Source organism: Lissotriton vulgaris, chromosome 5, assembly GCF_964263255.1.
Source record: "Lissotriton vulgaris chromosome 5, aLisVul1.2, whole genome shotgun sequence".
Classification (NCBI taxonomy): Eukaryota; Metazoa; Chordata; class Amphibia; order Caudata; family Salamandridae; genus Lissotriton; species Lissotriton vulgaris.
The window spans coordinates 1,287,265,505-1,287,292,812 of NC_141693.1; the positions used below are offsets into that span (position 1 = coordinate 1,287,265,505).

Below are 27,308 nucleotides of genomic sequence, written 5' to 3' on the forward strand. Positions count from 1 at the left end.
TTGAATCTGGATAGGCATTCAATTTGTGCCACCTCTAGATCTATGTTGTTGCTGCAAATCCGTTTTAAACTTAGTAGTTTGCTATAAGGTATGCTTTGTACCAAATGGCCAGGGTGCGAGCTGCTGGCATGCAAAATTGCATTGCCAGCTGTTGGCTTTCTATGAAGTTTTGTTTCAAGCTTGCCCTGATTTGCATACACTTCAACATCTAGGTAATGTACTTTAGTTCTGCTGATACAGGCAGTGAAGTGTAAGTTTGGCTGATTGTTGTTAATTTGTGTGATGAACATTTCTGCATCTGTTTGGGTACCTTGCCAAACTAAAAACAGATAATCTATATACCTCCACCAAATCTTAACATTGTTGGTCATGGCATTGATGTGTTCATCCATTAGAACCAGCTCCTCTCACCAGCCCATGTGTAGACATGCGTAACTGAGGGAGAAGCTGGCTCCCCTGGCAACACCTCTAGCTTGTTGGAACAAGGAATTTGAAACACGAAGATGTTATTTGTTAAACAACTTTCCACCATGTTGATCATGTTGTGTTCTGCATATTGTGGCCCCCTCCTTGATAGATAATATTGCAAGGCTTTGAGTTCATCTTTGTGTCTAATTTATGTATACAACGAGGCTACATCCAATGTAATCAGCAGATAGTCCTCTCTCCATGTAAAGTCCATCATTTTAGCTAAAAAGTCCCCTGTATCCTTTATGTAGGATGTCAGTTTCTGAACGTGCTCCTTCCAGGCCGATTTACTTCATCTTTGTGAACCTTAGGGATGAAATTCATTATAGGTGTAGTGGGGTTCGCATTCCACAAGTATTTATATTCATCCGTTGTTATCAAACCAGTATTTCTCCAGGCCAATATATATATTTTATTTGGAAAGATATGTTTATAAAAAATAACTATTTATTTATACATTAACAATGTTTTAAAACAATGTTTTTAGTGTATTTATATTGTGAAATTCATGATGGTTTGTAAGCCCTGAAGGACGAGTAGTCAGTTTATTATGTCCACAGCTATATGCAATGATCAATAATCACATGGGGAACAAGTTGTATAAAAAAAAGAAGAAGAATGACGCAGTAGACATGTGATCAAGTGGACGCGCTAGAGGCATTTAACCACAGACATTCAGTGCGGTTAGTACTGCGAACTGCAGAGGCACCTGGTGAAGGGCTTCTGAGCTATTGTATTTCAGCTGTGGGCTGTTGTGTTTTTTTTAAAATCACGCATGTCATTTTTAAAGCTTTCTATTATTTGGACGGTTGTCCTTTTTAATCACTGTCACTATCTGCACACTCTTACCAGGGAATACTGCCTGACTTGCATGCGTGTTTACCCGGCCAACCTCGGTTGCTACTGTTTGTGTGGAGGGAACGTTGCGCATACAGGAAGTACCTTTAAGGTTCTTCCAGCAAGAACACGGCAAAGGTCAGCGCTCTAGCGGGACGCCTCTCCCATAAAAAGTTGATACCTGCCTTAACGCGCAGCTGGCACGCCACTGGCGTACCAAAGGCGTGCCAGAGGCTAGCCCATCTGCGCCCATCCGAGGCCGATCGGGCCGGGGGCCAGACCCCTGGTCAAATATGGATTTATTCCAAAGCAGACTTGTACGCTCTTGCATCAGGCAGTCAAACCCTTAGCGAAAGAGTGGCAGACATATTGAGCGCCGAGAACTTGTTGAGAGTTATCCACACTAAAATTCCGGACCCACCCTCCAATGTCAACGTCACGCTCAGTAACCCTCCTGGCCTGAAAGTAGCAGTCCTAAATACCCCATTGTTACAGAAGCACCACCTAGAAATGTTCTGACTACTCCAGGATTAAGAGGTAGACATTTTAACCCTCACCGAAACCTGGCTTGAGGACACCTCAGTCCCAGATATTATCGCCTCACTCCCAGGGAACTTCGATGTCCTCTGGCAAAATAGACAAGGAACCGCCCAGGGAGGGGGAGAAGCTCTTTTTTTCATCACACAGTTACAGGCCACAAAAATAGTAGCAGAAAGTATTGACCAGGCAAACATTCTAGGGGTAAAAATTTCACTTAAATCATCCTGCCTCTCAATGTTAGTCGGTTACCGGCCCCCAAGGCTAACCCCTAGCTTTAACAAACTATTTCTGGAAATTGTCACCGATCTCTGCTCCCCGTACAAATGGCTCAGTTTTACAGGCGACTTTAATTATCACTGTGACATCGTCCCGAAAGAGTTGCACGCTAGTCAGTTTGAAACAGGAATGCGTGCAATGGGGCTCCATCAAATAGTACATGCCCCTACCCACCAGAAAGGGCACACCCTCGACCTCATCTGGACTTCACAGCCCGGGCCAGCCTAATGGAGATCAGCCCCTGTGCCTGGTCGGGCCATGTACTTCTAAGGTGCTGGGTCCCAATGGACAGCTTAATACCACAACCAACCCCAGAATGGAACAAGGTGCACAACTGGAATAAAATTGATGCCGCTAACCTGGTAGAAGTCCTATTTAGCTCCGCCCAGGCACCCACGCTCAAATCAGGAAATCTAGATCTAGAGACCTAGCTACAGATAAGGTAGCCCCTGATAGAAGAATTAGAGCAAGAAACAAAGGGAAGGGAGCGCCCTGGTTTAACGAGTCCCTGAGAGTTCAAACGTAAAGCCTCCACCATGCCGAGAGGCAATGGCGGATAGCCTATGATTCTGAACCAGAGCAGCTGGCAATGTATAAAGCCCAACTCACCCTACACAAAAAATCTATCACTGGCAGGAACGCTGAATATTAGGAGGCAAGAATTACCGCTACCTCCAATAAGCAGAAAGAGACTTTCAAAATACTTAAAGAACTTAGTCAAAAAGCTGAGGTGAAAACTACTGATGTCTCCTTAGACTGTAATACCTTCCAGTCCTACTTCCTGCAAAAAGTCAGGGACATTATCATCGAGATCGATAGTATCCCAATCAATCAAAACGTGACAGTCCACTCCCAGATACTTCGACCCTCTGGCCATCAACTACTGCTTTCCCTCTATTGGACCACACATCACTAACACAATTAATGAATTGTATTAAATCAGGTTCCCCTACCGACCCATGACCCCCGAGAATCTTCCGAATGGCTGTTCCTGGCCTAGGAAACCACTTTCTTGCACTACTGAACAGCTCTTTGGGGACTGGCTGCCTGCCCTCCAATTTGAAGGAAGCAATAGTAACTCCCCTCCTAAAGAAACTGGGAGCGGATGCCGCCAGCCTCAAGAACTACAGACCGATTTCCCAGATTTCCTTCCTAGCAAAAGTGATAGAACAACACGTCCTAAAAACTCTCTCACTTTTCCGGGAGGAACACCAACTACTTCAAATGCAACAAACGGGTTTTAGAGCACACCACAGTACTGAACTGGTGATGCTCTCCTTCCTTGATGACCTAAGAACTATGGCTGATAAAAAACAACGAGTGCCCTGATCTTATTTGATCTATAAGCGGCGTTCGATATGGTCAATCACAACCGGCTCCTGGACCGTTTAACAGCCTTAGGTCATCAGGGATCGGCATTTCAGTGGCTAGAATCCTTTCTCACAGGGCGATCCCAGAGGATTCAGCTGGGGGAACGGGAATCAAATAGTGGTGCCCTCACTTGCGGCGTCACACTGGGCTCTGACCTATCTCAGCTCCTCTTTAACATCTACCTACAACCCCTGGTAACAGCCCTGGCCCACATGGACTGCTGTGTCCTGAACTATGCAGATGACGCCCAGCTCATTTTCCGGATTCACAACACCACCCGCGCCCAGGATGCGGCACAAAATATTCTCTGATTCTCTATAAATTGAATGACCGCAAACTCATTGAAAAATAACCCTGAGAAAACTGAAGTTCTTGTGGTCCTCACAAAAAGCAACCCATGGTGCGACTGTTTTAGGCCCCAGGAGTTAGGCGCTACCCCCACTCCCGCCGTAAAAAGCCTAGGCATTAAACTGGACCAAGAGCTCTCCATGTCTAACCAAATCACCACTTTGGTAGGCACCTGCATAGCGCTTCTAAGACAACTACGGAAACTTGTCCCCCTTCTCTCCTCTACTTCCCTACAAATGATTGTGAAAGCCACAATTGTTTCTAGATTGGAATATGGTAACGTGTTATTTCTAGGCTTTCCTTAAAAACTCATCAACAAACTTCAAGTAGTACTAAACGATGCAGCAAGGCTGATTTTTAGGCTGCCCAGACGGGCTTATGCCTCCCCTTTGCTCTGCAAACTCCACTGGCTTCTCATCAGGCAAAGAGTGAAGTTTAATTGCCTTTGTATTGCCCATAAAGCAATCTATGGCAACGTTCGGCCTACATTAAGGAACGCCTAAAGATCTACGTTCCAAGGCGCACACCGCGGTCATCGGAGGCCTGTCACCTGGCCACACCTAGATGCAACACCGCATCTAAAGGGGGCAGAGCCTTCTCCGTAGTGTTCCCACAACTCTGGAATCAGCTACCTGACCACCTGTGCAAAGAACCAGAGCTTTTCTTATTCAGGAAACAATTCAAAACGCTCCTGTTCAGAGAAGCACTGATTACTGTCTAACCGTTTCATCACTGTAGGGCCTCTTATGATCTGCCAATGACCCCTGGCCTCACCAGTGAAAGCGCTTAGAGACCTGCCGGTGATTAGCGCTATACAAAATAGAAATACAAGTACAAATCAAGGCCGCGGTTAGTGGCCGAAACGCGTCATGGACCTGGCAACAATGCAAAAATAAAAGCACATAGAACAATGGAAATAGAAAATAGAAAAATAGGAAGTAGAAAAATGTGCCCAACTGCATATGTATATATATATATATATATATATATATATATATATATATATATATATATTCACACGTGAAATCCGGCGCAATCCTTCCCCAGTAAATCAAAGGAATCACACAGGAGCCGTGGCCTCTATTTCGGTGCAGATTTATTCAGACACAAACGTCCTACGCGTTTCGGAGTGGAACACTCCTTCGTCACGGGCAAACTTTGTGCATTTCATTTTGGTTAATAAAGTTAATCAACATGTCACGTGATTTAGTAAACATAAACAAAATACTTCTTCATATTAACAACATATGAGTATTTGCAATAATAAAACGTTTTTACAAGGCTTTTTAAATGTCAACGGAAGGTAAGTGACTAGCATTTCTGGAACAGTATTTAAGCACGTTTGAGAACTCCCTGCTTTATTTATATAGCGTTCGAGTGTTGCATTCAACTGGCACTCGTAAACTTAAAACAATTAAAGACCATCTTTCAAATGATAAATTCAATATAAGGAGTGGTGCTCAATTCTGGTCGACATATATACAGTTAAAGTAAATACCGTGTAAGTAAAAGGTCGGCCGTTTTGGGATTCGAACCCCTGTTAATCAAAAAGTTGAGCAGTGGTGTGTTAGTCCACCGCGCCACGGAAATACTGATTCATATCTTTCAGAAAGAGTACTCTTAAAGTTAAGGTCGCTTCTGTGAATGGTATGGATACCTGCTGCAACCAGTTTCAAAATTTAGACTGAAACTCGGCTTTATCGTTTTTAATGCCCCAGTGGGCAAAACATACTATGTACGTAATACCAGGTATTAATTAAAATCTGTGAATAATACTGATAATTCTCAGTATCAAACATAAACATCACTGTTTGTAATGGACCATTCAATTTGTGAAACGAAGCCCTTATATAAGCAGATATCAGCCCACAATTTACGCATTATTTGCTTCAATATCGTACAATCTTAGAAACATGGAGGTCCTGTTAAATACACATGTTTTGGTGAGCACAGTTCAATAATGCCCCAGTGGGCTAGATCAAATGAAAGAAAATAGCTGGAGTGTTGCCCCAGAGTGCAAACTGTTCGGAGGATAGCCAATTCATCATTTCTTCCTCAAGTATCTGTTACCTTGAAAAAAGATAGAACGTCTATTAAAATCTTCGTATCGTAACAGAAGTTACTAAAGAAGTCACACAAAATTTCTAAAAACAGCAAGTAGTAACGGTGGCAGATATGCATCAACAAATTGAATCAAATATGCATGTTAATGTAAATGTACAGATAACTCTTCATCCATATTCAACCCATGGGGCACCATGGTGTTGAATCTAATTATGAATTTGGATTCTAATTTTCTGAGTTCTAGCAATCTGTTGCCACCTCTTGTATTAGGAAAAACACAATCAATGGCAGCAAACTTGATAAGATTAGCATTACTGTTGTGTTTCTCTTGAAAGTGCCGGGCCACTGGGTATGTTTTATCATTCTTATTGATAGCCCTTAGATGTTCTAACACTCTTTTCTTTCCTGGATGGATGGTGCTTCCTATATAATACTTAGAACATGGACACTTAAGAATGTACACCACATATTCCGTATTACAGTTCAGGTGTTTTTGTATAACCCACGGGGCATCGTTATTGTTGAATTTTACCATTTTGATGCTGGTACTGTATTTGCAGGCCTTACATTGATTGCATGTGAAAAACCCTTTGACTGCATTTTCTTTTTTGGGGGTTGGGATCATGTTGTTACATAATTGGTCTCTTAAAGACTTGGGTTTCCGTGGCGCGGTGGACTAACACACCACTGCTCAACTTTTTGATTAACAGGGGTTCGAATCCCAAAACGGCCGACCTTTTACTTACACGGTATTTACTTTAACTGTATATATGTCGACCAGAATTGAGCACCACTCCTTATATTGAATTTATCATTTGAAAGATGGTCTTTAATTGTTTTAAGTTTACGAGTGCCAGTTGAATGCAACACTCGAACGCTATATAAATAAAGCAGGGAGTTCTCAAACGTGCTTAAATACTGTTCCAGAAATGCTAGTCACTTACCTTCCGTTGACATTTAAAAAGCCTTGTAAAAACGTTTTATTATTGCAAATACTCATATGTTGTTAATATGAAGAAGTATTTTGTTTATGTTTACTAAATCACGTGACATGTTGATTAACTTTATTAACCAAAATGAAATGCACAAAGTTTGCCCGTGACGAAGGAGTGTTCCACTCCGAAACGCGTAGGACGTTTGTGTCTGAATAAATCTGCACCGAAATAGAGGCCACGGCTCCTGTGTGATTCCTTTGATTTACTGGGGAAGGATTGCGCCGGATTTCACGTGTGAATAATTTGGGGGTGGCTACCCCAGCCGTGAGCCCGCCGAACCAGTGGCTTGGGACCAGCTACGAACTTTGTGTTTATATATATATATATATATATATATATATATATATATATATCCAAAGCTAAACAGGTTACCCTTAAGGAGACGCCACATACTGAGAAGTTACAAGCCTTTAATGGCGAACCACAGCACAGCAGGGATGAAGACTCTTCTCATCTTTGTCAATTACCCAACGCGTTTCAAGCTCCTCTCAGCTCTTGTTCACGGGTCAAATAGGTGAGTTCAACACATTCGGCAGATTCTATGTACATGATAATAAGTCCCGCCTCTGAGGGCGTTGGCCCCGAGGCATATTGGTCTTCGTAGTTTACCAAGTGGGTGCTGATTTTGTTGCTCCAGTGTACTATAATAATATCCAAGTGGATTGGAAGGGGAAACAAAACGCCACCTCTGTCAAATAATAAAGTTCTGCCAAGTGGCCTTCTCAGCTCATGCAAGCTCGGTGATTACTGAACTCTCGGTCTGCACGTTGACAGCAGGGCGTCTCCGTGACCGGGCAGGCCTCACCAAATCCAAAGCTAAACAGGTTACCTTTAAGGAGACGCCACATACTGAGAAGTTAAAAGCCTATATATATATATATACGTATAAACAAGAGAGAGTAAGGGATTTTATCCACATATGTGGAAGGGAATCACTCCAAGTTCCCTGGAATAAGGTACATTTATAACAAAGAGTGGAGTATCACCATAGGAATCTCAAGGAGATTATGAATGGGATGTAATTTTCAGTCAAAAAGGGTATTATCCTTTGATGAAAAAAACCCTCACTCACCAACGTGGTTGGTGACATGCTTCATCATCGGGTCCACCCTGATGACCGAGTGTCACCAGGGTGTGCTGCGACACCTGAACTACAGTGGAGCTGGTTTTTTTGAGTGATTGGTGCAGAAAAAGAAAAGAAAAGTGATGTTAAAACTTATCCTGGTATTAGTTTTGAGAAAAAACTTTATTTGCATGTTACTGGACAATAATAAAAAGTAGTGAAAAAGATACTGTGGGTAATTATGACCGTTAGTATCTATGTGATTGGTCTACATGTTTTAACCTATGAAGGTCAATCCCAGGTATTCATCAGGACCAGAAAAAGGAAAATGGACGGTGTACACACACTAACATGCACCCAATCCTAGATTCCTGCAGCCTAATTGCAAAAATCGGCAAAAGGCGTAAGCTCAAACCTGAAATAGGCGAGAAGAAAAAAGACTCCTACTGTGGATCTTTTTAGGCATCGGGGGGTGGTGGGTGGATTTAATCAGCTGGGAAACATATTAGTTTTGCTGATTATTGCTAGGTCAGTAACCTACAACTCACACTCTTTGTTATATATATATATATATATATATATATATATATATATATATATATATATATATATATATATATTCACGAACAGTCCACTCCCATCAGGCTAGACAGAAGACCAGCACGCCATACCTTCAGCTTAAAAAAGTTTATTAAATTCGAGCCCCTACCCCCACAACAGACGCGTTTCGCCCGGAGGCTTCGTCAGTGTTCACCCGTGTAGCAATACAAAACGCCATTTAAAGCTAACTCGTCATAAACATCAACATCAACATCAAAAACCAGTAGGTATATATAGTTAGGATTTTTTCTCTATGGAACTTTTGAAAATTCTATGTCTAATAACTTTGGCGTTTGTGGACGGATTCGGCTGAAATTTTCAGGAAAATGGCACATTCTGTTTCTGAGCAGACCCTGAAAATTTGGGGGGGTTTCGTCCAGGGGGGGCCGAGAAAAAAGGGGGGTCCCAAAACTCGTTTTTCCCATTCATTTTTCCATAGGGCCTTTGGCCTCACTTTTAGCTCGAACGGCTGAATGGATTTACACGAAACTTGGCAAAATTATAGGGACTGTTAGCCCGATGTGCCTTTGCTGGGTCTCAATATATGTGCTCCAGTGGATTTTGAGAAATTAACGTTTAAAAAAACAGATATATCTGTGACAGCGTCCCAGATAGCGCTCCAGATCGCGTACTTTACGCGTAACGGAGCTTTGCGTAGCGAAGCTGATTGGCTCTCCGGTGTCTGTCAACATTCTAAACAGTCCGGTGCGGCCGCCATCTTGTCTCTCGGTGGGATCGAGAGACAAGAGGAGGAGAAAAACGAAGGGGGAATTTAATGAAAGGGGGCAAGGTAGACCCCTCTTGACCCCCTAGGAATGATGTTGGGGTTATTAAAGGGTCTCGTGGGGCAAATATTAAAAATCTGATTTTTCGCGGTAGAAGCGCTTCTCGGTTCGCGAACCGGGTCGCAAACTGTTAACGAAACGTGAATTCGCCATTTTGTGTTTCGATATAATTAAATTATTAGGTATAAGGGGGTACGGGAGATGTATCCTGATCCCTTATGTTTTCTGAGGGTGGCTGAGGAGGCTCATATATGTTGATACATGTCTTCCATCGGCTGTGCGTGACGTCTGTTAACGTTCGATTCGATGGAAATCAGGAACTGTTGACCGCCATTTTGTCACTGCGAGTAAATATTTTGTTAAAAATAATTGTTATAAATTAATCCTTATTGATAAACATTGTTTGCGCCATCTTGCCTTTTTTGCAATGCCACACTTTTGTTGAGCACGGCAGCCATTTTAGATGCCTTGACCAGACCCACTCTCTGCACGCCGCCGATCCTCAACATGGCTCCCCACCCTCGCAAGCATCTCCCCCACGCACTGGTCACCCCGCTCTCTCTCTCATGCATGGGCCAGAAACCTTCTCCCATCTGCGCTGTTCTTCTCTGAGAATCACACCCTGTGCCCGCCCGACACCTCCCTTTCACCCTATTCACTACCGCACCCTCTGACACTCCTCTTCCTCTGTGTCCGATTGTCCAGGCCGGTCCCAGGCTATCACCTAGCCCTGCAGATGTAGTTTATGGCCCCAGCTGTAGAGAATCACCCCTCTTCAAAGGAGTTACAGTAGATCAAGGCCCCCACCCGATGAGATCCGTCATACCACATGCGTTCCTACTATCTGATAACCATCCTGTATTGTGCTTGGGGAGGGGATTCTCACTGTGAGGGTGTGTGGGTCCGAGCCTGAAGCGGAAGATTCCAGGGATGCCTCTTTGTACATCAAAGTTTTTACAATTATGTGTCACATTAAAATATATAGCACTCCAACAAAGTAGTAGGATTATAAAACTTTATTAACTTATAAATATATACAACGCAACAAAAACAGTAAATACATTTAAAAAATTTTTTGAAAAAAGAAGCAACAATGGTCAGTAGCTGTCTTTTGTGCGAATAGTCCCAAGGCAGCACAACGTGCTGAGTTCTGGACGGCACCCAGGTGATGTTACCTGGGTGCCACACTGGTTTTTGGTATCCCACAATGCTGCTCCAAAAAACGGCGTGGGGCGTCCCGGGGGGTGCGGGGGGAGGCCTCGTCCGTAGCGGTCTGTTGTGCGAATAGTCCCAAGGCAGCAGAACGCGCTGAGATGTGGATGGCACCCAGGTGATGTCCATTAAGTTGCCGCACTGGTTTTGGTATCCTACAATGCTGCTCTGAAAAACGGCGTGGGGCGCCCCGGGAGGGGGGTGGGGGGGGGGGAGGCGGCGTGAACGGGCCTCCCCAGGTGGAGGCTCGTCTGCTGTAGTGGGTCGCCCCTTTACCGTTTCAGTTGCCATTCCGCTCGCTTTTGGTACACTGTGCCAAAATCTGCCATTTAGCTGAGTTGCGCCCACTCTTGCGGTTCAGCGATAGGCGGCTGCTACAGGACTCTCAAAATGGCGGCAGGCTCTTTCCTTTTTGGGCCTGGTCCACTAAAATCGCCCTGGGACACCTTGGAACTCGGACGCTTGTCTGCTCGGTCTTGGACCCCGTTCTCGAAAGCGTCCCCTGAGCCTTGAAGATTCTACAAAAGTCTTGGGGGCCCCCGACTCCAGCAGGCTTCCGGTGGGGAGCGGCTGCCATGATTGTTCACGGAATGATCACGACGGAGCCACGAGATGGTGGTGCTCTCATGCTGACGCCAGCTTCAGTCTGAAACATCCAGAAACAAGGTGGGGCTTTCATCGTTTGGGAAAAAAAATGTTTTAATCCAATGAAAAGTGTTATTTTTAGGTCATATGATCAAGCCTTCCATCATTAGGAAACCAAAAGTAAAATGAACCAATGAAAAGTTTCATAAAGAAGTCACATGACCTGTTATGCTTACGTTACGCGCTGCTATAAAAAGTGTAGAAAATCCGTTGGCACGTGAGGCGGCGTCAGTAGCGGACCGATGTGCGAATAGGCCGAAGGCAGCACAACGCGCTAAGATCCGGGCACCGAGGTGGTGTCCAGCAAGTTGCCGCACTGGTGTGGCCATCCTCCAATGCTGCGCCGAAAGTCGGCGTGGGGCGCCCCGTTGGCCTGTAAGGTCGCGTCAGTCAGTGGGGGCTGTTTGAGGATCTGACTGCATTGGAAAGTAATGGGATGCTGTGCGTCGCCCCCAAGATGGAGGCTACTCGGCTGCAGTGGGGCGCCCCTTGGTGTTTCACTTGCTATCCAGCTGAGTTGCGTCCGCACTTGCGGCTACAGTAGGCCGAAGGCAGCACAACGCGCCGAGATCTGGAAGGCACCGAGGTTGTGTCTAGCAAGTTGCCGCACTGGTGTGGCCATCCTACAATGCTGCGCCGAAAGTCGGCGTGGGGTGCCCCGTTGGCCTATGAGGTGGTGTCAGTAGCGGACCGATGTGAATAGGTCGGAACCAGCACAAGGCGCCAAGATCTGGATGGCACGGAGGTGGTGTCACAGTTGAGAGTTCTGAGCAGCGCTTGTAACACTGTCTGAAGCTTATTTGCACCTGCTGCAGCTTCACTATTGCCCTGGTGTGGCCAAAGATCGCCCATTACATAGGCGGCCGGCTCCCGAGGTCCGGCGGAACTTTTTTCCTTTTCCTTTCTGCATCTTGTCCCACAATCCGTTTGACCTGAAGACACGACCAGGTCCCTGAATGTGTGCAGGGGGACGCTATTGATTGAATCAAAATGGCGGCTTCACACAAAGCTGACTCAAGCGTTGCTGCTGATGCTATACAGACAAAAATTGATTTTCAGTTTGTACATTCTTCAGGATTTTTCCATCCAAGGCTGGTTGAGAGTTTGTAGAACAATGGCTTCAGATCTTGCCCTCCCCTCTTTTGACTGTTGGTTCTTGTCGCCTATCTCTTCTGTTGTCATTTAACTGAACCTTTTTTGACTGCCGAAAGGGGTTCTGGTCCGACCGCTGGTTGGTGGAGACATTTTGACTATATCCTGGACCTGCCCGGCCTCGCCCAAAATGGCGCCGGTATAAATGGGACTCGTAACTCCTTGTTGTGTACTGGTTGCACAACCTTGATATCACGAGATACGTATGCAGTTTTGAAGCACATGGCGGGCGGGGACGAGAATTGATTGAATATTTTGACATCCCTATTGATATTAAGTTCTGATGTGTTATTGATTACTGTACTATTGAAAGTTCGAATTAACGTCACCCATGGTACTTGCCCGCAAATGTAAATCTAGATAATTTTATTGTAAGTGGCCCTGTCGTATTTTAATTACAAAATGTACGTCCACTGATTCCGCAATTGTTAGACACCTTAGTTCTTGCAACCTAATGGCCCGCTCGTTACGTTCCTCTACAGTGTAAATGTCTCCTCATCATATACGATTCCAGTTTGCTCCGTGGCCGGCCCATGTGGCTATAGGCCCGTATTTGTATACTGACATTTTCACAATAAAGGTTTTTAAAACAAAACATGGTAGTAGTATTTACATTGGTAAAGTTTTTAATTTTCGTCACTGTTTTCGAATCAGTAAAAGGCAAGTGAAATAAAGCAGTCCAATTACATGACGGATAAAAGGTATAATACGCAGGAACGCAGTAAAGATAAATGGTCAAGGGCTGTTGTGTTTTCTACTCCTGCAACATAAAGTGATCGATAAGAATCTGATATTCAGGCGTATCGGCGACTAAGACAGCAGGCCGAGCATCTTTTGCTCAACGGCTCCGTCATGGGACAGTTGTTAATTTTCCGGGAAAGTACATTAGCCTGGAACATTATAACATATATGTTTAAGAAAAAATAATGTTCGAAAGCAATAAAAAGCGTAATTTTTAGGTCATATGACCAAGCCTTTCATCATTAGAATAACAAAAGTAAAATGAACCAATGAAAAGTTTTATAAACAAGTCACATGACCTGTTATGCTTACGTTACGCGCTGCTCGCTGCGCGCCGCGCCCCGGATCGTTTCCGGAAGCTGCGCTTCGCGCACCGGAGCACTTCCGGGTGCGCTAACGCGGCGTGTCATATAACGCATTACGCGACAACGTAGGTCCAGAATATAGTCAAAATGTCTCCACCAACCAGCGGTCGGAACACAACCCCTTTCAGCAGTCTAAAAAGTTCTGTTAAATGACAACAGAAGGGACAGGCAACAAGAACCATCAGTCAAAGAGGGGAGGGCAAGTTCTTCCCTACCGGGTCACGTTGGGGCGCTACCGGAACTGATCGAATTGGTAGTCTACAGTGTTTCTGGATGTTTCAGACTGAAGCTGGCGTCAGCATGAGAGCACCACCATCTCTTAGCTCAGTCGTGGCCATTCCACGAGCAATCATGGCAGCCGCTCCCCACCAGAAGCCTGCGGGAGTCGGGGGCCCGATGACTTTTGTAGAATCTTCAAGGCTGAGGGGACGCTTTCGAGAATGGGGCCCAAGCCCTAGCAGGCAAATGTCCGAGTTCAAATGTGTCCCAGGGCCATTTTAGTGGACCACGCCCAAATCTGAAGAGCCGGCCGCCATTTTGAGAGTCCTGTGGCAGCCGCCTATCGCTGCATCGCAAGAGCGGGAGCAACTCAACTACATGGTGAGCGAGACGCTGTAGTCGCAAGAGCGGGCGGTAAACAGGTGAATGGCGGAAGAGGCACAGTGTAGCAAGAGCGGGCGGAATGGCAACTGAAACGGTAAAGGGGTGCCCCACTACAGCGTGTCTTCAGGTCAAATGGATTGTGGGACAAGGTCCAGAATGGAAGAGTCATCAAAAGGCAAAAAGTTCCGCCAGACCCCGGGAGCCGGCCGCCTATGTCGGGGGCGATCTTAGGCCACACCAGGGCAACACGACTTGGGGAGGGGGCAGGAGCCAAGCGCCCCCTCCCAGTCCGCGTCACCACACCGTATGTTGAAAATCTGAAGCCATCGTTCTACAAACTCTCAACCAGCCTTGGATGGAAAAATCTTGAAGAATGTACAAACTGAAAACCAGTTTTTGTCTGCATAGCATCAGCAGCAACGCTTGCTATCAGAGTGCATGAGTTTCATGCTCGATCGATTGAGCTAGCCGGATCAGGCAACAAAAAGTATAAAATAGTTTTGTAAATAGTTATTTAATAAAATGTTTTACCCTGTTACTTTGCTGGTGTGTTGTATATATTTATAATATTTGCATAGAGTTTATCGTTATTTTGGGCGGGGTGGGTGGCGGAGCCGAGCTGTCTTGCAGCCTTCATGGTGTGGAGCTCAGTTCATCTCACTAGTTTCGTATTTCTCATGAGGGGTTGTTCTTAATGTTTCTATTTTAGCGAGGTCAAAAAGAGATCCCATTAGTGGCCTACTGATTTTGCTCGATTAGCTTTTTTTACACGATTTTTCACTATCTTCAAAGACTAAACAGAGTATTGCAACTTTGTGCTTGTTTGTAAATAGAGAATGAACCAAAGAGAATCAATTCTAAAACAGTAAATGCTTGGATAACAATCAATCAAATGGAGAGACAAGCAGGCACGACGGATTACAACGGGGGTAAAGGCCTGCGTTAACTACCCTTCACTATCTGCAAAGAGAGAGTACTACTAAGAGAAAAGAGGAGGGGGGGGCAGCGTTCAAAGCACATCAGCGTGCATAAACACGAAAAAGTTTTTACCTATCATGTACTTGACATTTGACAGCTTTTGATATTTGCTATTAAAAAACCATTGAAGTTCACTGAAAAAAACATAGGTTTTAGCCCATATATAGTTAGGGATTAGCATTTACAAAACCTTAATTTACTCGCACGAAACCATAGAAATTCGCATATATAGTTAGATGCAATAACTATATATCGCGCACCCGCAACCCACTGCTGATGATGTCACATATTACATCATTCATGACATGGTCAGTGACATCACTGATGACATCACTGATGACATCTCAAAAGACATCATTCATGACATGGTCAGTGACATCACTGATGACATCACTGATGACATCTCAAATTACATCACTGATAAAATCACTGATAACATCTCATTTGTCATTACTGATCACATCACTGATGATATCATTCATGTGATAATACGATCAACCTCTTCAGACTCTAATATAACCTTAGATACAATCAGTGTAAACAGACTCTCACGGACTGTCACTCATCCATGGAGTTACTCACACACCTAGTCAGTCATGCAAAGAATCAATCACACCTCCATTTCCTCAACTATACAGTTATACACACCTTACCTAATCAAACATATACTAACACATATTTACTCTCTTATACAATCCCTGATACAAGTTCACAATGATCCATACAGCCACTCACACATTCACTGGCTCTTATGCACAGTTATTTATATATGTCAACTCTTACATGTACTGTGTTTTACATATGTACTTACTTTGACATGTAGCACTGAGATATCCATTCACTCACCAATACACTCATGCAGACAGTCAACCGCCCATGCAGCTGTTTCCACATGCACTTTTGAACCCATACATCTAGTGAATCAACTGCTCACACATCTATGCACAGAGTCACACACCTCCCAGCCACCCATACACACACACTCAGTCTCCCATACAAATACTTGGGCAACCAATCAATAACCCATATAGTTACTCATATAGCTACTGATTAACACATGCAGCAGTTTACACAACAACAGACATAAGGATGCACAAATTAAGACAGTTTAGTCACTAACCCATGCACTCAGTGAGACACATTTAATCACTCTCTCATACAGTCAGTCATGCACCTACTAAATCCTTCATCCAGACACTTATACATCCACTCATTCTTCAATATGTAAGACATATTTTAACTTTAAAGAAACATACAATCACTGGATGATGTCATCAGTGATGTCATCAGTGATGTCACTGACCATGTCATGAATTATGTAATATGTGACATCATCAGCAGTGGGTTGCGGGTGCGCGATATATAGTTATTGCATCTAACTATATATGCGAATTTCTATGGTTTTGTGCGAGTAAATTAGGGTTTTGTAAATGCTAATCCCTAACTATATATGGGCTAAAACCTATGTTTTTTTCAGTGAATATATATATATATATATATATATATATATATATACCGCAACTGCAGTCTTGCACCACGCCTCCACCAGAATACCAGAATAGCAGGGACAGGAAAGACCACGCAAATCCGAACGTAGTATTTACGGCAAAGATTTATTCAAAGAGAGTCACCAAATCTGGATATTTATATATATACACATGTATGGCCAAGGCATATATAGTCATGTTAAACCTCCCATCTTACATTTCACCTGCATAGATTTGACTTGAGTTTGGCCTAACCAAACAACTTTTTGCATGGCAAGGTTCCTATATCAAGTGTTGGTATAAAATCAAGACCTCCCTCAGGAACACACTGAATCATCAGCTCTGGCAAGAACTTTGCAGCACATCCACCTCGCCGGCCAAAAAATACTTGGAGGAGTCACTGGCCATCACTAGATTAGTTGATTTATGGTAAACGCAAACTAGCCACTCGCACTTCAAGTATGTAGTAAACAATGTCATCAAGAAGCTTTCTCTTGCTGAAGACAAAGCTGCATTTGCCCGTAGGAGCCATGCCTGGATGACATTGAGAGGCTACAAACTACTACTCGTGCTGCAGGCGTATTTTAAACTAGGTACTAAAGGAAGGCCAAAGACCGAATTTTAAAATACAGGTTAGGAATCCTGCCTGCCATACCGGACCTTCCACCCTGGCAGAGAGAGAACCATGGAAACTCATGCAGGCTATGTGGGAATGGAATTGAGGTTATAGAACATCTAATATGCTCCTGCACCAAATTAAAAGAGGAAAGGGTAGGCTTACTAAAAGTACAGTTTAACGAACAAGGTATTCGAACTTGGAGACAGGCTGTGATTGCTTGCTTCGATACCAAGGACCCGCAGCTACATGGGAAGTTAGTAAAGTTCCTGATACGTGCAGCATCTAAGCAAGAATCACTGGCACCCTGAGCAATTGCAAAAACTTTACAGTGTTTTAGCCTTCTTATAATTGCAACCTGTGAGTAAAGCTATTGGACCGTCTCCTTTACAACCCGAATAAGGGACTCTCTTATACCGGACACTCTTCAGTTTTTAGAAACATATTTAGACTTGTTTTAATATATATGACTTTGACCAATGTGTATTTTTGTAATGTTTTTACCTAATCAAAAACATTAAAAATTACTTAGTTACTATATATATGTATATACATTACAGATAGATATATAGCTAGATATATATAAAAATAACTATATATGTATGTAAATATAAATAAATATATATATTTTAAAGAACACACACACACATATATATTTTTTTAATGTGGAGTCTCACTTACCATGCATATGTCTTTGCTATACATGGCTTAACAATGCATATTGCATTGTAAAGGCATGCATGGTAAAGACCTAAGTGTGTGGTTAAGACTTGTGTGGTAAAGTCCGTGTTGAACCGGCATGCGTGGTAATGGCATGCATGGTTCTGTCATACAACTGCATTTTGATGATTAAAATCCATGGGGTAAACCTAGAAAAATGAAGTGCATTAAGAGAAAGCATTGTTCTGCCTGCTCCCTTCACTGTTACAATCACATAACTCTACAAGTAACTGCAGATGTTGGGGTTGATCTCATATGAGCACATAAAATATGACACTTCACCCATCATTATCATTGAGTTTGTAGGTAGAATTTTACCCCATGTGTTTTTCAATTATTTTGGTTATATCTGATTCACTTATGATTGCTATTACTAGAAGGAATATTGGAATTGACTGACCACACAGTTCACAGTAAGCAGTCACTTCGAATACAGTCTTGGACCTAAGAAGACTTTGAGTAAAAATAATCGGTGAGCAGGCAATGATTCCCTGAACCACCAAGGATGTATCGAATTCTCCTGCACATTCAACTCATCATGAAAGTTGACTTCAGGTACTGCCATTGCTGGTGGTATGGGTGTATTATCAAACTTAAAAAAAGTCTGTTGACAGTCCAATCCCTATGATAAGCTCAAAGAAGCATGTTCTGCCTTTACATTCTATTTCTGGCAGACCCAGCTAGACCATTGCTGTCCATTCCCTACTTCCTTAATACTTCTCCCTTTCCCTTCTGACATGCTTTGCTGTGTTCGCAGGACAGATACTCAGCGTGCAAGCTTAGTTACAGCTCTGGCGCTTTCTATTTCAAGTCTATTTATTGAATACATTCAGAATCAACGGTCACCAGTACTGTTTCGCTGCTGTTAATATCATGTGCAACTAATACAACTGTGTAGTGAAACCCTGTCCCTGGTCTAGTATCAACCATGATATGTATTTGATTATAGGAGTGATTATATGGCATTCGATATGGCTCTGGAAATGTACTTGTGCCTCAAACTGGATATATCTATGTTGATCTGTCCAACATAGGTTTGCTGCTACCTGGCTTTGATTGGGTGTCCTCATTGTCCATTTTCTTGGGAGAGTTCCAACATCCTTCTCTCTAGGTATGCTACGTGTTAGCTAGTGCACCTTACCTCTCTCCGGTCCTTAAACCAGGCTCCTTCGACCTCACCACTTGTGAGTGTGCAGGACAGCATAACTGTCTTTCCTTTCCGAGCCTGAACATCCGACAAACCACAGGCAAAATGGCAGGCGGATTCTGTGAAAAAAACAGGAAACAAAGTAATGAAGTCAAGTCTTCAGCCAAGTGCAAGAATGAACTAAATCCTTTGATCTCATTATAAACTGAGTGACACTGATCATATGTCAGTACAGTGATGGAAGCCGACAAGTTTGGGATTTCTGGCTGGAGAAGCCAGCTGAAACAACAAATTATTAAGCATTGGCAAATCTAATAGGTCTAGCTTTAATGTGCCAACACTTGTTAATAATGTAGTAAAAATGCCTTCTGACATTTTCTTGTACATTTTTACCTTGATAATTTCAAACAATGGCAAAGGTACACCACTTAGCAGAAAAACAAGAGAGACACACATCAAATTATCAGGTCCGTGTCCACAGAAGTTTTCTTCAAGTACTTCATTTATTCAAAAAGAGTATTAAAACAGTCATGTTGAAAAAGAACAGCCGTCAGTATTCTGCAGGGGGGTGTCTTTAGGTCGGGGTCCGGTCCTATTAAGGTTGGATCTGGTGAGTGCCCTTTACTTACGGTCCACCTTATTCTGGTGAGATTGATAGAATTGTATTTGCTAGTTTTACTCTGCTTCTGGCACTTTCCCCTAAGTGAAGCTCACATAGCTGTCCTAATAATCATTGTGGCTGAGATTTGTCATCCTCCATGAAGCTCCTACCTACCACGGACACCCCAATGCATTATTTCTTAGGCGTGCTCCTTTGATGCCCTGAAGAAGTCCATATGTCTGGACGAAACGTGTCGGCTATTGTTCTTTTTCAACATGATTGTTTTTAATACACTTTTGAATAAATGAACTTAAAGAAAACTTCTGTGGACACGGACCTGATAATTTGATGCATGTCTCTCTTGTTTTTCTGCTAAGTGGTGCACCTTTGCTATTGTTCGAAATTGTCAAATTCCTGTATTGGTTTGCACTGTGACAGTGGGTGCATTAACAGTGTGCACACACAATCTTTTGGGAACTCCCAATATATGTATAGCAATTAGGGATAGCTGGTCATGTGTTAGGTCCCTGTAGGGTCCACTGTCAAAGTTTGTTTTTTAATTTTCACCTTGATGTTTACATTTTTAAAATATAGACTCAAGAGTATGTTTGTGTCTTGGGTCCACACAACCAAGGCACTGCCTGATATATCTAAAACTTCCTCCTCTAAGTGCTAAATGAGCCCTTCCCCAAATTTAGAATATATTATGGGACGGCTTGAGAAAGATGCTGATGTTATTAATGGCCAAAGTTCCTCTTCTCTTAAAAAAAAAATAATTGACCCAGTGTTGAGAGAATCTCCTTATTAGAACATTGTAATGGTGGAAACTCCAGTGAAGAAAAGCAGAGGGACAATAATGGCTAGTATCGTTCTTCTGCTTCAACATCCCAAAGCTTTCCTTTTCGTTTCTACTTATTTTAGAATAATTGACCACCAGTAAATGCTCTAACAGCATTATAACTATATTGCCCAAGGTGTACCATTTTCAAAGACCTTCTCTCTAAATATAGACACTTGTCTGCAGGGAGGTCTAACGTCACAAAGGCAGTTTACTTGCTTTTTGTGAACAAATGCGGATTAGCACATTAAAACCCAAGCCTATTGGCTTTGCCAATGCTAGGGGGAAAGTAGCAAAAAGAGATTGCATTCTGTGAAAAATTCATGTAGGAAACAACAAAATCGAATGTGAGAGTGTGGTGACTAAGTGTATTCTCCATATGTTAATTACGCCCTAATGCAGTCCAATGGAATCACTACCTAGAAGGTAGATTGAAAACACCAAACTGACTGTAGCAAGAGGTAAGAGAGAAATATCCTCCGGGTACAGCCAACCCCCATTCTATTTAAAGAGTTGATAACAATAGGAATGGCTGACAGTTGCGCTGTACAGGCAGACCTGAGAAGGAGGTTACCTATAGGAGGGCGAAGCTCGCAAAACCTTTAACATACGTTATTAAATCCACTAAATACACTCTACTTAAAAAGTTTGTCAAGGAGATAAAACGCTGGAATAGTTTTGCTCTATTACTGATAAGCCACTGAAATGCATCCTGCCATGTTTTTTGTACCTTTTTACATTGATATTCATATTTTAATAAATAGATTCATAAGTATGTTTTTTGTGTGGGGGTGAACACAACCGAGGTGCAGCCTGAGATACCTAAACCTTCCCCTTCTCAATGCTGAATGAGCCCTTCCCCAAATTTAGAATATATCACTGTATAACATGGAAAAAGAGGGCGCTGTGATTAATGGCCATTGTGATTTCAACTTCTTCTCTTTGTTTTTATTAATTTGACACAGTGTGGGGAGAATCTGCTTATTAGAACACTGAAATGGTGGAAACTCCACTGAAGATAACAGATAAACAGAAGGCGAATAATGACTGGTATTGACTTTACAGTGAATGTAATGTTCTAACAGCATTATAGGCATACTGCCTAAGGGTGTACAATTTTTAAAGGGAAGGCCCTCTCTTTTGTTATAGACACTTGCCTTTAGTTCAGGTCTATAACTCGTTTTGAAGACCTTTAAATGCCATGCTGAGGGCTATAGTTCTACTGGGCTATAATGCTATTTTAATTTTGCTAAGCCTCAATGTTTCAATACGCGTGCTTTAAGTGTCTAACTGCTGCATGCAGGGTTTGGAAAGATCTAAGAGTTTCTCAGATCCTTTTGGTACCATTTGGAATTCTGCTTTGGCAGAACACAGTATTGCATAAAACACACCATGACAAATATGTGACTTGTTGGCGTAAAGTGGACTGGCAAAATTGTAGATAAAGAATTCAAAGTCATCTCCAACATAATATTAAACATCTAATTTAATGGTGAGATCATATTTCAGATATAAATGCACTTTGTGCTGCCTGAGCCAAACCTAGCTTTAAGTCCGTTCTGCTGCACTTACTCGGCTGAAAGAACGAGCAACTCTGGCTCCAAAAACGATGGTGCTGAGGCTTGCCTAGGGAGATTGCACCAAAGGCAAAAAAGAAAAGCAGCTTTGCCCCACTCAAATCTTTCACCATGTTAAAACAAGGTTCAGTAAGACCTTACGTGAAAGTATTTGGCCTTGCAATGCACTGCTCTGCTACAGCTTCAAGTCTTGCCTTGCTGGAGGATTTGAGGATCAAAACAGCTACTTTGGGAGGTAAAAGCTTGGAACAGTGGCAGAATCTCTTAAAGCTAGGTAAACACTAACTGGGAGATTATTAGAAGGGGGAGGTAAACAGAAAGGCTTTATTTCGTAAATTTACATTTATTTGTGTTTGTTTCTGTAATAGTTTCTAAAGTGAGGCCTGTGTGACCAAAACAAAATGGAAGCTGACTGTGATTCCGAGGTGGCGGTCTAAGTACGCATGCGCCAACTGGAAGCGCAAGCTGCCTGTGGCTGAGCAGTATAGGTCAAGGACAGCATGCCCCTCTACATGGAGAACATGCCAAGTTTGTTGAAGTCAGCAAGTTAACTCGTGGGAATGGGACACCGAATAACAATTTAAAAGACACTTCGTAGGAAGTAAAATTTGAACAATAGCACCACTATTTTTTTTAGTCATAATGATGACTCTGCATAAATTGAACAGTAAAGCGATGAGGTGATGCTCATCCAACTCTAAATTGACCAATCACGGACATTCTTTGACATAAGAATTACGATTTTAGATAGATAAGTTAGTGAAAAAGGGTATAAAAGAGGACATTTGGGACTTTGAAAGGAGCTTGCTTTTTTGACTTAATCTTTGCACCCCGAGATGCTGTCGGTCTACGCAATTTTTTCTTATGGCGCAGGGATTTTGAAATTTTCTGAACTTTAACTTTTGAATGGGTGCGAAGTCCTATGAGAACGAAACATCGAGAGAGATAGAGAGGTGTTTCTTTGGGAACTATTTTGTTTTGTGCTGATGTCTGAGTCTCTACATCTGGGTAATATACTTTTGACTTATTTTCCTAAACGGTCATGCTAATAAATAAATGTTTTGAATTTAACTTTTCTTTCAGGATTATTATTGCATAACTGAATTATTTTCTTCAAGTAAAACGTAGAGATCATGCTAGGAGATCAAATGTCTAAATAAAAATTAAATAAACGGAGAATTAGGCAGGTCTTGTTGTCCTTTTGTTAACTTTTACTAGCTGATCCATCGAAAATGAATAGTGGGCTGTTTTAAATCTTTCTTTCAGAAAAACCAGGGTATTAGAATTAAAAACTGCAGGTGTAAATAATGTATACATTTTAAGTTTAGGCACTCCGCTATAGCTCCGCGGCTCTCCTTTTGGCCTTCATTGAATCCTTGGAGCAGAATAAATGCACGAATTAATGAATAGTAGAAGTTATGGGCCCATTTGTGAGAAATTAGTGAATAGCTCCGTAAGGTTAAGGTGACGGTTTATGAAGAATATTTGGAGCCGCACTGCACCAGTAATACTTGGTAGCAGAGCATAGGTTGCTGTAGGTTGACTAGGATATATGATGTGTAGAGTAGAAAATATAGAATTTTGATGTACAGAACTTTTGGACTAACATCTGTTGAGTTCGTATTACATTATATGTAGTCTGGAAAAGGCTTCCGGAAAGTGTAGGAAGCTGGTCACTCTGTCTGCAGGCAGAGAAAGTGTGGCAAGTGAAGTCGCACATCACATAGTCTGTTTCAAAGTGGTGACATCATCGTATGTTACAAGTTTAGGGACCTTTAAGTGTAAAAGTGGTGAATGTATAGCGAGGGCAACCTGTGAAATCTTGGGTCTGAATACAGGAATCATTGCGTATTCTGTCTTAAAACGCTACCTGGCCAGAGTAATAAAGTTTAACCTAAGCTTGAGAGAAGGGTAAGGTAGAGGGTGCTACTTTATTGGCAAAAGTACAATTCTGTGGTAGAGAAGAGGTAAGCGCGGTCTACTGGAAATACAGAATTCTTGTGTGATTGACGAACTATTCTTTTGGTTTTAGCGAAACAGACCAATGGAGTTGTTTTATGTAGTTACTAACTGATTTTGCAGTATAAAAGTGTAAATACAGTGTGCCAATAAATTTTGTAAAGCAGGGGTCAGTCGAAGCTGCAGAAGCCAGAGCAGGGCTGACGTCAAAAGTGTTGCGCTGGGATTGGTCTGTGTAACCAAGACAGATTAACGCTGTTTGTTGTATCAGCGAAAGCAGCGAAATAATTGGTTGAGCACTAATGTAACGTATCTTGTTCTAATTGGTGCTATAGTGTGAACCGTGCTGCGATAGGCTGGTGTTACGAAGCAGTTTACGGAAGAGTGTGTGATCTTTTGAAAAGACAGGAGATTAATAGCAAAATGGAATTTTATTATGGAATGGGGAAATCTGTATGGTTTCAAAATTTTTTAAATGTGTTCAAAAAGGATAAAGTAATTGAAACTAGAGAGGGAAAAATAATTTTTCAGCTGAAAACGCCTGCATCATATATGATGACAAAATATGGCTACCATACATGTATATGGTTAGAAAATTGGGCAAGGTATACCAAAAATTATGGTGCATTAGCTTTCCCAGAAGTAGGATCTTTCAGTCTTGCAGTGTAAAGAAACTTGAGAGACAAGATGATGAAGCTTGAACCAAACCCAGACCAACTCAATTTGAAGCTTTAGCTGAGTGGGAAGATGAAATGCATGATTTAGAGCAAGAAAGGTTTGGAGACTATATAGGACCAAGAAATAGAGGTCGTGGATTTTGGAGAGAAACGCATGAGACTAGAATGCGAAGGTGGCGAAATACTAACGTGTGATGGCATGTATCCGGTTAGATTGATTGATGAGGAAAAAGGGCGAAAATGTACAGAAAAGAAGAATAATATAGAAACAGGAAAAAGGAGTTATGAGGATTGTGGGTCCAAGGATGCAGTGCTGGAGGAGATCCTAAATAGGAGACCACCGCCATACCAAGCAAATTATATGGGTACAATTCCAAGTGCTCTACAGTTAAAGGATAGATTAGCAGAAACTCCAAACGAATTTTTAAACTTCAGAGTAGTCCCGGAGAGAGTAGAAATGAGGTATGATTCAGATGTTCCATTAATAGGAACCAGATATACTGGGACGCCTAAACAAGGGAATGGAATGTAGAGAATTGGAAATAGAGTAAAACAACAAGCTGCAGCACAACAGAGTACTTCTGAATCTATACGTTCAACAAATGAATTAGCTGAAAAAATACAGGAGCTTACTTAAAATATAGAAGCCGTAACTGTTCTAGTAACAGTAAGTCCTGTAATCCCAGTGTTTGAAAGCCAGAAAATAAAAGAGCCATCTCTAACTATTCCTTTAAATCAGAGTTTACAAAAAGTAAAAGAAAAGGTTTACCCAGACGTATCAGAAATTAAACGTACTAATCAAATGACACCGCCAGATTTGACTTTTAATCAGAGTCTCCCGTATAAATTCCTAACAGGAGCGGAGTCTGGTTCTATAACTCCTGAGAAACATGTAGAAAAAAATGAGTTAAAACAAACCCCAGTAGGGCCAACAGAGCAGGAATTAAGTGATTGAATCAAAACCTTAAAACTGAATGAAACAGAACCAAAATTGTTAGATGTAGCAAGACTAAAGGTTGATATGGAGGAACTAATAATTGAAACAATTGGTACAGATAGATTTAAAAATTATCAGGATGATGAGATCACATTCATGTGTAAGAGTGTTACGTGGAAAACCAAAAGCATGCATGATCGGTTTGAAAGTTTAGCAAGTGAAATGGATGTGGATTTTACGAAATACAAAGTATTGCAGAAACCTTATAGAGTGGATTTTACTGACAAGGACTCACACACAGGATCCTACCTTGCCGTGAGGGTTGCCTCAGTCTTTTGCTGCTTGCCTGCCCGACCAGATCACCCTTCACCTTTCGTGCCACCTGCTTCGCGGGTGCCGCTCAGCTGCTCCCTGAGGTCATTCCTTCCTGGTGTGAGCGGCTCCGCAGTCGGCGGAGAGCACACGCGCTCCCAGGTGAGGACGGCCCAGGTTGAGCCCCGAGGAGTGAGACCAGTGCGTGGAGCCTACCGGGGGACTGCGAGGACCAGCATCCTCAGCTTTACACAGCTGGTGCCTCTTCCCCCGGTGGCCACGCCCCCAGCCTCCAGCAACATCAACGCTGTGAACACCGGCTGACTCACACACAGGATCCTACCTTGCCGCGAGGGTTGCCTCGGTCTTTTGCTGCTTGCCTGCCCGACCAGATCACCCTTCACCTTTCGCGCCACCCGCTTCGCGGGTGCCGCTTAGCTGCTCCCTGAGGCATTCCTTCCTGGTGTGAGCGGCTCCGCAGTCGGCGGAGAGCACATGCGCTCCCAGGTGAGGACGGCCCAGGTTGAGCCCCCAGGAGTGAGACCAGTGCGTGGAGCCTACCGGGGGACTGCGAGGACCAGCATCCTCAGCTTTACACAGCTGGTGCCTCTTCCCCCGGCGGCCACACCCCCAGCCTCCAGCAACATCAACGCTGTGAACACCGGCTGACTGGGTGACTCACACAAAGAATCCTACCTTGCCGCGAGGGTTGCCTCGGTCTTTTGCTGCTTGCCTGCTTGCCTGCCCGACCAGATCACCCTTCACCTTTTGCGCCACCCGCTTCGCGGGTGCCGCTCAGCTGCTCCCTGAGGTCATTCCTTCCTGGTGTGAGCGGCTCCGCAGTCGGCGGAGAGCACACGCGCTCCCAGGTGAGGACGGCCCATGTTGAGCCCCCAGGAGTGAGACCAGTGCGTGGAGCCTACCGGGGGACTGCGAGGACCAGCATCCTCAGCTTTACACAGCTGGTGCCTCTTCCCCCGGCGTCCACGCCCCCAGCCTCCAGCAACATCAACGCTGTGAACACCGGCTGACTGGGTGACTCACACACAGGATCCTACCTTGCCGCGAGGGTTGCCTCGGTCTTTTGCTGCTTGCCTGCCCGACCAGATCACCCTTCACCTTTCGCGCCACCCGCTTCGCGGGTGCCGCTCAGCTGCTCCCTGAGGTCATTCCTTCCTGGTGTGAGCGGCTCCGCAGTCGGCAGAGAGCACACGCGCTCCCAGGTGAGGACGGCCCAGGTTGAGCCCCCAGGAGTGAGACCAGTGTGTGGAGCCTACCGGGGGACTGCGAGGACCAGCATCCTCAGCTTTACACAGCTGGTGCCTCTTCCCCCGGCGGCCACGCCCCCAACCTCCTCGTATTTTGCTAGCCTCTCCACTACCGTGACGAGGGAC

At 43.4% G+C, this 27,308-nt stretch overlaps 1 protein-coding gene across 1 annotated transcript in view; it reads right to left on the reverse strand.

The window, feature by feature from the left end:
* The window catches only part of IGFN1 (immunoglobulin like and fibronectin type III domain containing 1), a 343,105-nt gene that overhangs the window by 123,413 nt on the left and 192,384 nt on the right, over positions 1-27,308 (reverse strand). The window contains exon 12 of the mRNA XM_086923163.1: positions 19,008-19,132. Within this exon, the coding sequence (XP_086779289.1) occupies positions 19,008-19,132 (125 nt within the window). The remainder of the gene's footprint in view (positions 1-19,007; positions 19,133-27,308) is intronic.